This window comes from Sander lucioperca, chromosome 18 (genome assembly GCF_008315115.2).
Source record: "Sander lucioperca isolate FBNREF2018 chromosome 18, SLUC_FBN_1.2, whole genome shotgun sequence".
In the NCBI taxonomy this organism is placed as follows: Eukaryota; Metazoa; Chordata; class Actinopteri; order Perciformes; family Percidae; genus Sander; species Sander lucioperca.
In genome coordinates, this window is record NC_050190.1 from 2097621 (window position 1) to 2110268 (window position 12648).

At 39.1% G+C, this 12648-nt stretch overlaps 2 protein-coding genes across 2 annotated transcripts in view; one reads left to right on the forward strand and one right to left on the reverse strand.

Annotated features, from left to right (window-relative positions):
• nrxn3a (neurexin 3a) overlaps positions 1-12648 on the reverse strand; it is a 245946-nt gene that overhangs the window by 223003 nt on the left and 10295 nt on the right. Inside the window, 1 exon segment of the mRNA XM_031280323.2 lies at positions 1080-2242. Within this exon segment, the coding sequence (XP_031136183.1) occupies positions 1080-1764 (685 nt within the window). The 5' untranslated portion in view covers positions 1765-2242.
• LOC116036728 (uncharacterized protein C14orf93-like) overlaps positions 1-12648 on the forward strand; it is a 260214-nt gene that overhangs the window by 165891 nt on the left and 81675 nt on the right. The gene's annotated exons all lie outside the window — the stretch shown is intronic.

Here is a 12648-nt window from a genome sequence, read left to right on the forward strand (position 1 = left end):
ATCTAAATTAATTAAATGGAAAAAGACTCTCATCTAAGTGGTATTGATTGTCTTATAAGGAGTCAGATTACCGTGTACTTCTCAGCTGGAAACTTCTAGTTTGGAAAGCCTGAAAAATCTGTATTGATTGTGAATAATTAAGCACATGAAAAGAGTTATTTCAGACCACAGAGAAAGAGCAGAGGTGCCTGTCTCGATCCATTTCATGTGCTGACTGCATGTTCACCAATTACTACCACAAAACAGGCATTATCACAGAATGTTCTGTGCTCGGGATTCATCAAATCACAGTAAATCAAGTTTTTACATAAAGCAAGTGAAAGTGCCTTTTATTTGGCCTGCAGGGAGGAAATACATGGGGGAAATGAGTAAAGAGCTTTCTTTTAATAGAAATCAATTTTGGTCTTGGTACAGCCAGCTGTAGAGCGATTGAAACACAGCTCTGGCAAAATTCTCAGCACAAAAGGATGTGATATAAAACACCTGCCATCTTGTGATTGGGTGAAGAAAGGGGACTCAGGAGGCCCCCATTCTCTCTATTGGTGTCCTTATCACTGCCGGCAGGGCCCATGCCATTAACCTGTGCCTCACTGGCTTAACCGTGCTTAGATTAGCTTTCTGATTTAAAGCATGCATGCACGCACGCACGCACAGTACCATGACAAATGAATTTACACTAGACATTAGCAGGATCATTGCACAAAAAGGCGGAAACAACAACAAAACCAAATGTGCTTTTCCCAAGTCTAACTGGGGCAGCTCTCCAAATGTGAAAGAAGACTCAATGATGCTAGGTCTTCTATGCGATAGTTTATTTGGATGATTTTGTTATTTTGCTTAATTCTTCACTAGCTTGAACTGGCTTTGATCCCAGACCTCTTATTTACTGGCCACATCTCTAATCTGTTCAGCATCTCAAATCAAGGCAATGTTGGCATAATGCCTTCAGTTGGAATTGCAATAAATAGAAATATAAAAAGGTTGAAATACAAAACAAACTAGCTAAATTCTAAGTCTGTTTCACAGTTGGGAGTCCTGCCAAAGTCAGCCGTGTCAGAGACTTTAAAGGTATGAGTTACCTTCACTGCAGAAGCGGCCCTTGTATTCGGTTTTGGAGCAGTCACAGACTGGCTGTCCATCCACCACTGAGCATGTACCGCCATTCTCACATGGGTTTACTGTGCACCACCCTTCTGATTCCAGGGGCACCATAAAGCTTCCCAGGAACAGGGGCTGCGAGATGCCATATTTGAGGTCTGTAATTGTGCCCCTGAAGGGCTGCATGTTTCGCACCGTAGGCAGTGTGAGTGCACCATTGCGGATATCCTGAGGCACTCCACCCAGGAACAGATCGCTGACTATTTTCATGAACAGACGCTGAGGTCGCACCTCATCTGCTTTGGCCTGGCCATCCAGTACCAGAACTGTACGCAGGTTATACCTGCTCAGAGTGGCAGAGTGCCAGCTGCCATCGTTCACCCGTCTGTCAGACACGACTGTGGTTTCAGCACAGTCGATGCTGAAACCCAGCTGCACTCGGCCCTCCACCACCGATACTTGCAGAAAGTCACAGTAGCCTCCATCATCAAAGTACAGCAGCAGCGCCTCCGAGGCCTCCGTCTTGAACTGGAAGCTGAGGTCACCACGGGTGCTGGCGTCCCAGCGGAGGTAGCGTGCCCACTGACCTGGTGTGCCTAAAAAGTCCAGTCCCAGACATGTGCTGAGGAATACTTGCAGTCTGATAGAAAAGCCTACAAGACCCATAGCTGCAAATATTTCTTTTTAATCCAAAAAGGGGTGTTAAAATCTTAGGATGGGTCGGACTGAATTTCAGTGATCCACTTTTATCCACAGTATGTGCAGAGATATATTCTGATAAATATTTCTTAGAAAAATATGTTTTTAAAAGGGAAAAGGGCAGTAGCAGGAGAACAGTCGTGGTTAACAGTCTTAGGGTCAGGATCTTTACATCAGTAAACTGTCCATTAGTTACAGGGCAGGAATGCCAGGTATGGAGGAATTGTCGTTTTCCTCCTTAGGGTTGAAGAGAGGACCGACAGGAGGAGGTGATTCCTATATATGTTTTTTTTACACTTCAGAACAGATGCTATCAAGACTCATAGTGCAAGGTCTTATGGAATGGACTTCTCCGACTGTCAGGGCAAGAGGAATTTCCTCCTTCATGTTGTCCGCTGGGAAATGGAGCTGACAAGGGATCCACTGGCCTCTCTTAGATCCATCACTGTCAGAAATAGAGAGGCAGAGGGTTACAATGGGTCCATCAGCATTGGTTTTTACTCCTACTAATACTACAACACACATCCTGGGGTGCTTCCTTGCATCTAAAACCCATGATAGCGGCACATACCGTAACATGCATGTGTACAATCTCAAGATGTTACATAAGTGAAAGTGTCCTGAGAGAAAAGAACCAAAAGCATCAGTACTGTTGCTGTGGTTACCCAGGGTTACCCACATATTGTGACCAGTGGTAACTTAAGCTTTTAAAATGCATTGCATTGGTATAGATGAAACATAACATAACATAAGGCGGGTAGGCAACTGCCTGCCTTTAAGTGACTGTAGGCATTTAACTATTCAATTTTAACAATAAATTGTTTCACTAGTATATACTGTTTACTGCTGGGCAGTTTAACTTATAATTTGATCTATTTGATCAGTTGATATATTTGCTTATCTAAAAGATTAATCTGCAAATGTTGGGTAGTAGAAATATAAAGTAAATATACATTCAGGTAAAGTACCTCACAATAGAATAGAATAGATTAAACTATCCAGCAGTATATAAAGTAGTTAAAATGAGCTCCACCTTGAAAATACTTGGAGTAAGTGTGGTATTATTAGTTTTATACTTTTTCTACCACAATCTCAGTTAGAGAAAGGGTAACAATACCTAGCTTTACCTAGGGACCCCGAATGACTCACTCAGCTCATTAGATCAAACTACTTAATAGTATATAAAATAAAATAAGACAGACTTTATTGATCCCACACGGGGGAAATACACTCCTTACAGCAGCTCAGATGCAACACGCCAAATAAGAAAAATGCACATTAAATATAAATAGAATAGAAAAATAAGAATAAAGTAATAATGGTAATATGTACACTATAAACACTTATTCTATACTATAATATATACAGATATACAAATGTATATACAGATGAATATGAATTTGCATATAGCACAGGTCACAGTAGGAGGTACAGAGTAATAAATAAATAACTACATAGTGCTACAAGTGTTGGCTCATGTTATTGTACATCTCGATATCGACACCCTGGATGTTCACTGGTGTAGTCCTGTAGTTAAAGCTAGTAGCCACGGCAAAATGTTACATAACCACTGATGCAACAGTTTTAATAATCTAACATTGTATATATTGTATGATGTATTACTCATAGCTGTCTTTTTTTTTTTTTTTTGCAGAACTAGTAATTTGATTTTTTAAGTACATTTGCTAAGAATACTTCTGTACTTTTAGTTAAATAACACTTTAACTAACAGTTTTTGTATTACGAAATTGTGACTGCTTTAATTTTGTCTTTACATTATATTTCTTAACAGCCACTTCCATTTCCTCTGAAAACCATGCATCTCCAAAATATTAAATAATTTCATTTTTATATTTGAGACAATGTATTTTTTGGATAATCAAATAGGTTTTAAATAGTTTATTTAAGAAGTAGGGGAATCTGTAAGATATGTGAAAAACTCATAATCAACTTTTTTTTCTGGACAGCAACTCTGCACACTGACTCATTTATAGTGTATATATTATTGATCTACCATCCATTTCTCCAGAATATTCAAATGTATGCTGATGACACGGTCATTTATTCATGATTGACATCAAACTCCAAAACAGTTACCATGTTTGTTTTTTCCATTAGAGGAAACAATTCCCTTCTTCTGAAATTATTGAAAAAAGGACATAAGGTATAGCATGTTAAATGTTTAGGTGGGATTGTTAATCCTAACCTAAATCCAAATTACAAAAATTACCAAAACATTAAAGCATAACTTGCTCACATTATTCATACTTTTTTACAACCTGGTCTCAGACAAATAATACGTTCATGCAACCACGTCATAGTCTGAATAAGCAAGCACTGAAAATCATGAATAAAAAACATCTCACCACTTTTGCAATATAGATAAAAAAGCATAATCTTTTGACATTTGAAAATCTTCTTTTATGGCCAATTTTGCTTTATTATATAAAGGTTTTTCACAATCTTGCAAAAGTTTAAACAACATGTAGAGCTGGCTTAAGGTTAACAAGAGCTTCCACTAGAGGGGACTGTTATGTTAAGTTGGGGTCTACAATATTTGGGCAAAACTGCTGTTTTAAAGAAAGAAGCCAAGATGTGGAATTATTTACCACTGTGTATCATAGAGTGCAGTTCTTTTAAAACATTTTTACTACCAATTTAGTCTGAAAAGATGGTTGAAGGACATTCGTGTCTGTAGCCACTGAGCTAAGAGACATTTAATGTGGCCAGCATTGGTTCACGAGTGTCTGGTTGGGAATTTCTTGTAATGTTTTGTAATGCTGTTGGGATTACTGATGGTGTTCTCCCTCGTAGGAATTTGGTATTATTCTTCTGTCGTTTGCTTCGGTGTGTTCGTTTAATTTTTTAAAGTGTACTTTTTACAAAGTGTAAAGGTCATGGTTTACTACAACTGGTCTTTTATCTCTGTAACGTGTGCAACACTTTTGGCCTCTGCCCAGGGACTACAGATGTTAATTGGCTTTTAGCTACAGTATATCTGGTACGATATATACATCGTCCCTGCTATATAATCAATAAACACAAATACAAAGTATAAAATTGGTGAAGAAATAATGATTTTGGATTTATTGGACTAAAAGAAGAATACAAAGAATAATGAAATCAGCCTAATAAATGTCTATCAATGTCAGAATCAGAGTGGGGTTTATTACCAAGTTTTCAATTCACATTCAAGGAATTTGCCTTGGTTTTAGTGGATGCAATAAAAATAGAATAGAATAGAATAATAGAATAAAAAGTACTGCAACAGTCAAGAACATAAATATAGAACAGTGTCTTTGTCAGTGGGAGCCTTGTTAATGAGGCTGACTGCAGAGGGGAAGAAACAGTTTTTATGGTGTAAGGTTTTGGTCCTGATGGACCTCAGCCTCCTGCCAGAGGCGAGGGGTTCAAACAGTTTGTGTCCGGGGTAAGAGGGATCGGCTACAATCTTTCCTGCCCGCCTCAGCGTCCTGGAGGCGTACAGGTCCTGGAAAGATGGCAGATTGCAGCCATTCACCTTCTCAGTAGAGCGGACGATACACTGCAGTCTGCCCTTGGACTAAGCAGTGGCAGCAGCGTACCAGATGGTGATGGAGCAGGTGAGGATGGACTCAATGATGGCAGTATAGAAAGTAAACTCCCCACAGGTTCCTAAAACCCAAAATTCCCTAATTACCAATTACCCTCAGAGGTAGCAACAGTGCTGACGGATGGTACAATTAACACAAATTACTTGAAAGATTTTGTTGTCTTCAACACATATTGGGCATACAGTTTCTAGAAGAAGAGTTTGCCTTTATTTAGTGGATTGCTCACAGATAGCCTGGATCAACGGAAGTACATTTCCAAGATAACTGCGCATAAGCCACGCGCCGGATGTCCCTCACCTTTCGTTCTCTGTGTTGCTGTTCTCAAACTCTGTTCGTTTTTCAGGAAACAACAAACTTCGAGCTAGCAAGCTATACACTGAAAATGTCAAGTTTTGAAGAAAATTTGGATCGTGCAACATGGTAGGCCTGCTTGGTCCTTTCAGGGAATTATTGTAAAGGTTTACAAAGAATAGGTTGACTGCTGTGGACGAAGTACACACGGCGATACACTGTTAAGAGCAAATTATGTTTAACCATGTATCCAGGGGGGTATTGCACAAAACTAGAATTTATAAATTCAGGATAACCGATAAAGCAAGGCTTGACCTAGTCTAATCTGTGCATCTTGGCTAGGTTCGTTTCACGAAGGCCAAGCCAGGCTGATGAGGTGCGATGAGGTAGATCGAGCCAGGCTGAAGTAATTCGGATAGATGCACGTTCACGGCTTTCTTTAACAGATTGTGATGTCGATCACATATTTTGGATTTACTGATGCTAATATCAACAATATGCATTGTGTATTCTTTACACAGAGTGAGCAGCAGCTTCATATGGAATTATGACAAGGTGAAATTGTACAAAAGAAACACTGCCGCTGTAATGAAACAGTGAGAGAAAGCGAGGCAGACAATCACAGACCAACTGAATGCGTAAGTAGCCTAAAAATATACATTTCCTAACCACTGCTCTTAATTAAAACCGCCATACCATTTAAGGAGTTAGGCTAATTATTTGCACAAATGAGCAGTTGTACTCTTTGCCTTAAAGTGAGCAGAAGACAGCCTAATGTTACGCAGGAAATTTACCATGAAGATCAATTACAACCACTAATCTACAATGCTAGAATGTGATGCATACATATCCCTCTCCCTCTCTCTCATATGGGCTAAAATATAAATTACATAAGTAACATATTTACTTCCACTGCTCGCTTTTCAGGCAAAGTGTACAACAGTTCGTTTGTGGAACTAATTAGCCTAACTCCTTGAATGGTTTCATTTAAAGTACTCATATTATGCTTTTTGGCTTTTTCCCTTTCCTTTATTGTGTTATATATCTATTTGTGCATTTCAGAGGTTTACAAAGTTAAAAAGCCCAAAGTCCACCCCAAAGGGACTTACCATCTCCAACAGAAAACACTGTTCACAAACTGCTCCAAACAGCTCTATTGTAGTCCATCCTTTACTTCCATGACGAACGCTCGTCACTTTGTAACACACATTATAATGCTCGCCTAGCTGCTAGCATAGCACGCCCTCATACTCTGCAACTGACTAGCTAGCAGTGCTTACCTTGCTACTGCGCATGTGCGACTCCCAACAAAGATGGAACAGAAGTGTGATGCCTCACTCTGTAGCTAAAACGGAGAGTTCAACACACAGGGTGAAAAGAGGAGCTGCAGCAATGTGCAGTACAGCAAAAATATGGTGTTATTTTGAAAATTAAACCACATAAACCTATTCTGGTACAACCTCTAAATACAATTATGAACCTGAAAATGAGCATAATATGAGCACTTTAAGAGCAGTAGTTCGTAAATATATATATTTAGATATATCATTCAGTCGGTCCGCTTCTGCCTTTTTTTTTTTTTACAGAGGCAGAGTTTCCTTCTTTACATATTATATGGTTTGCTTCCTTTGCTTTAAAGGCCTATTAATGGACATAGAAAAGAAAGACACTGAAGAAATTGGACTCTGAAATCTAGAAACTAAAGATAATTAAGTGATAGATTTAATGCACACTTTAAACATGACTGTAACAGTGTATTCATCAGTTATTTCCCCCCAGCAAAATATAAGGTCAAAAACCATTGAGATGTCCTCTCCCTGTTGTTACATGAATGTACAGTATGTACATTAGTCTCAACTATATAGTTACTGGTCCAGTGAACTAAGACTATAATTATGGAGGATTGTACAATTATAAAAACCTATAATAATTGTTCAATCCTCCTAAATTATAGACCCAGTTCACTGGAGAGAACACACATTGTGTGCTAAGAATGCCAAATACATGGAAGAGGAACATACATGATCCTTTATTAAAGAATACTAAAATAAATAAATCAACTAAAATAATTAAAGGTGTATTTGTCCCTGACCAGTCTGCCATTGTTAGAACCACTAACACGTGAATAGCACTTTATATATTGTCCTTCATCACTGACTTCATTTAAATCAGCCTTTTCTAATTATCTCCGTAATATATTCACCAAACTTCTAACAACAAGCAGTTTTCATACAGCAATATAACAGTAACAATGACTGTCACATGAATGATTATAAAAATGTTTTGTGTCAACTTTAAATAATAACAGTGCCTTACTGAACAGCAACATGCACCTGTTGTATTTTAATGAAGGCTAATAAAAATAAGTTAAGGTAATTTACCTTAACTGAACAGCTTCGGCTAAAAAGCTAAAAAAAAACATAGTTCCCCTTTAACTCTGTTGGTTGTGATACAGTGATATTTAGCATTTGTTCTTATAAGTTTTTTTAAATACATAAGTTTCCTCTTAATTGATGTTTGCTCTCTCTCATTTGAAACAACCCTTGGATACTGTCAGATAGCTATTGATTATTTACTTTGTACATGACTTGTGCAGTTTTAAAGTCATCAAGTTCTTTAAATTGTAGTGCTTTTAGTTTGATGACGAGGGGATTAGTTGGTGCTCTATAAGTGGTTTTATTTACAATTCTTACAGTTCTCTTTTGAAGACTGAATATAGGTTCAGTGTTTGTTTTGTAAATGTTTCCCCACACTTCCAAACAGTATGTACAGCAGTATGAAGGAACAGTACAAGGTCATCCCCGTCATTCTTTTAGCTAAAGTATGGCAGCTGGATGTGGACAGTTGACTTCATTTATTCATGGGTGTATTATGTCACCATTTAATATTATATTTGGCCTTTTTTGTTGCGGGGTGCGAGACTATTTTGCAGAGCCAGCATCGCTACATCCGGAGCTTAGCGCCGCCCAAAACGATTGTGACTGGTTTAAAGAAATGCCAATAAACCAGAGTGTTCTTTTTCTCCTATTCCAGAATGTGTGGATGAGCTGTGGAGGTCTGTTAATGTGAGACTAGTTCACAGCTGACATGTGCTGTACTGTTGGCAGTCACCAAATCCAATTTAAAGTGCCTATGATAGTGCTGCATTTTTCCCTCCTCCTCAAAGATAGTTTGGAGTTATCGGTCATCTGCTGGGTAAATTAGGCTCATTTTCTCATTGCAGTGCATGACTTATCAGTCAGCCAGGCAGCCTGCCTTTATCTGATGACCAGCCTGGAGAGACAGCCTTCTGCTAAAGCATGCTAAATACAAGAGACACAGAGAAACACAAGCAGGCGCAATATATATATATATATATATATTTATATAAAAACTACTTTGCTTATACTAGTTTGTCAGTATGAGTAGAAGCTGTGGGGTGGCTGTGACTCGGAGGTAGAGTGGTTGCCCCTCAACCACAAGGTGGCGGATCAAGCCCAGGCTCCTCCGGCCACATGTCAAAATGTCCCTGAGCAAGACACTGAACCCCAAGTTGCTCCCCGGATGCTGTATGTATAGCTGTCCACTGCTCCTAATACTTAGAATGGGTTAAATGCAGTAATAGAATTTCACTACATTGTACTGTGTGTATGTGATGATTAAGAATAAAAGTTTGATCCTTAAAGTGATGGTTCGGAGTAATTTCACCCTAGGTGCTTTGCACCTTGACCTCGAGCCAAACAACCCCCCATAAGCTTTTTTCCCTTGTTATAACGTTGGTCGAGTTAGTGTTATCAGCTGGTTAGCTTAGTGCAGGCGCTAATGGATCCACGTTTGTATCTCGTAAATTACCCCACTAATAATGCCCAGAATGATACCAAACTTCTACAGTAGTACAAATAGTTAAAACACGAATAAAAACAGAAAGCATTAGAAAGTTTGTAACTACAACAGAAGTATATTTAAATAACACTTGCCTGATGGAAACTCCTCTCGGCTGCTACCGCGCTATCGCGCAAGATCCTGCAAGATCACACAGAGAACAACATCTATTGCTTTTAAACCGCAGCCGGGATATATACAACTGTGTGGCATCTTGTCCTATCGCCTCACACTGCAGTAGCTGCTTCTGCTGTTCACTCGCTTCTTGATTCTTCTTTACCAGTAGTCTCTTCCGGGCAATAGATGTTGTGCTCTGTGCGGGATCTTGCGTGGTAGCAGCCAAGAGGAGTTTCCATCAGGCAAGTGCTATTTAAATAAATATATTTCTGGTGTAGTTACAAACTTTCTAATGCCTCGTTTTATAAGAAACTATTTGTACTACTGTAGAAGTTTGGTATCATTCTGGGCATTATTAGTGGGGTAATTTACGAGATACAAACGTGGATCCATTAGCGCCTGCACTAAGCTAACTAGACCAACGTTATAACAAGGGAAAAAAAGCTTATGGGGGGTTGTTCGGCTCGAGGTCAAGGTGCAAAGCAGCCTAGGGTGAAATTACTTCGAACCATCACTTTAAGCCCTTTTACGTTGGACAATTTGGGGACTGTGACAACGATGGGTTTTTTTCTTATCTTTGTAAGAGTGCTCTTGACCAATGAGTTCTCTTACCTAAGAGAAGAGCAAAAATAAGAAAGAATTGGTGAATCCCAGGAATCAATGGGTACTGACAAAAATAAAAACAAATGTGTTTGCATATCGGTAAGTTTACGAAACACAAATGATATCAGTACAAAGCAATCCTCAAAAGTACTCCCCAGGTGAGTCGACCATAATGTTTTTCATGAGCGGGTCTTTTTTTCGAGGGGCAAGGAAGGGCTGAGCTAATCAGTGCACTGCGCACACCTCTACAATGAAATAAACAGGGAGTGTACAGATTTTTAGACCTTTTCCACGGAAAATATCTGCCTGCTGCAGCCCACAAACAAATGCTATGAGAGCGGTGAGACTGGACCAAAACAGTAAAGTTGCGGCCATACAGATAAATCTCTGGAGGTTCATCACTATTGACAACCCCTTTCACATCATCACATTAAATTGTCAATATATTGTCACAATAAAAATAATTTTAGCAGCTTTCAGCTCACAAGGGTTCAGGGACGACCTGTATCCTGTCTTATTGTAGGCAATTGCGGCATTCAGCACATGGCTTTTAGTAGCTGGTGTAGCCAAAAGGTTTAATGGTAAATAAATCCAATAAATAATTTTACCAAAGTACCTATGCTATGACACTATTTTGCAACGTTTTATATCTTATTTTCTTGTAAGAAATCTGTTTTCCTTCTTTGTGAGGTACTTCGATGTTAGCTATGTAACATAGCGTAATGTCATTTTTTTTCTGGATTTTTTGTTTTTGGGGTGGTTTACTTGTTAGTTTGTTAAGTTTATTTTATTTTCCTGTATGAAATATTTTGATATTGTCTGATAAAATTTTGGTCCCCATGAAGACAAGCTGAGGCCTATGCTACAAAGCAAGATTTGGTGTTACCGAGGTAACTTCAGGATCAACCCAGGGTTTTGTGTATCACGACGGTGGGTCACTTGTTAATTGCTGAACACCTAACCGAGCAGGTTAGGTGTTCAGTGGTGGTTCAGCATGTTTGAGATTAGAGATCAACCGGTATAAAAGCTCTGCCTACTGACTAATCAATACTTGATTGATAATGGCGTCACCATTCTTAAAGCAGCCATATTATGCTCATTTTCAGGTTCATAATTGTATTTTAAGGTGGTACCAGAATAGGTTTACATGGTTTAATTTTCAAAAAACACCTTCTTTGACTGCACTCGCACATGCGCAGTAGCTCAGATGTAGATCATGTCAGCTAGCTAGCTCCATAGACAGTAAAAGAAAGGATGTTTCTACAACTTCGGTCAGTTACAAGGCAGGATTAGCTGGGAGACTTCTAAATGAGGGCGCACATGTAAGTAGTTCTTTTGTAGATTATGGTGAACTTGTGTGTGCTGTAGCAGTGCTTTGCTATTGAGAACGAGGTAGCATGCTAGCGTTAGCATTAGCATTAGCATGCTAACGCTAACGCTATGAGCTAATGGTTGCGGTTAGCCTGCTCGTTTCGGCTTGTGACGTCACAAGCCGTGCTGATTTTGAACAGCTCACCCAGAGACTGAAGGCAGGACACATTCAGAAACTGTATCTCACTCAAAACAGCATGGATGGATTTTTTTCAAAGTTTGTATGTGTGTGGAAGCACCAGAGACACAACATAACACCCCAAATCCCAGAAAAAGTGATTTTTTTCATAATATGGGCACTTTAAAAGATCCGCTGGAACTCAGTGCACGGGTAGTGAGAGGTGCGCTCAAAAAAGTTAAAACATTTAGAGACCGACAAAACCCGTTGACGTTCCCTGATGGGTATTTTTTTGAAATATATAGATTTTCAGCAGAGGGAATTACGTGTCTTTGTCAGCTTCTTGAGCCGTATGTTGCCAATGCGCGCATCGGTTTGAATTATGTTTTTATAGTTATTTTTTCTTTGTTCTACGATCACTTACTACTGCCAGGGTTGCAACTGAAAGAAGAGGCTAAACGAAAGCTTATGGAATGCACAAGGGTAATTAAGGTCAGATCTTGTGCCTGACTGATGGGGAAGTGATATTGATAAGTCTTGTAATTTACGCATTTACAGCAACAGCAATTTTGTCAGCTTTCCTTCCTGTATTTAGCAGCAGTTACTGTTTTGCTTTTTGCCTGTATTATGTGTCTGTGTTCTTCATATTTCTGTAGGATTATTGTTTGCTCTTGTGTAAAATATGCTGCTCTGGTAGACTTGTCCATGTTTGCGATTGGTCATATGGTGCAAACACCGCCTCTTTTATGTGAACGTGCGTTGCTAGATTGGGAAACCCTGGGTTGATTGAACAAGTTGATAACCACCATCGTGTCACAACTTATGCAGGACCGCGGTTGTTAGGTTTAGTGAAGCCGGGTAACGGAAATAATAGTATAGTATAATAGTAAAAAAAAT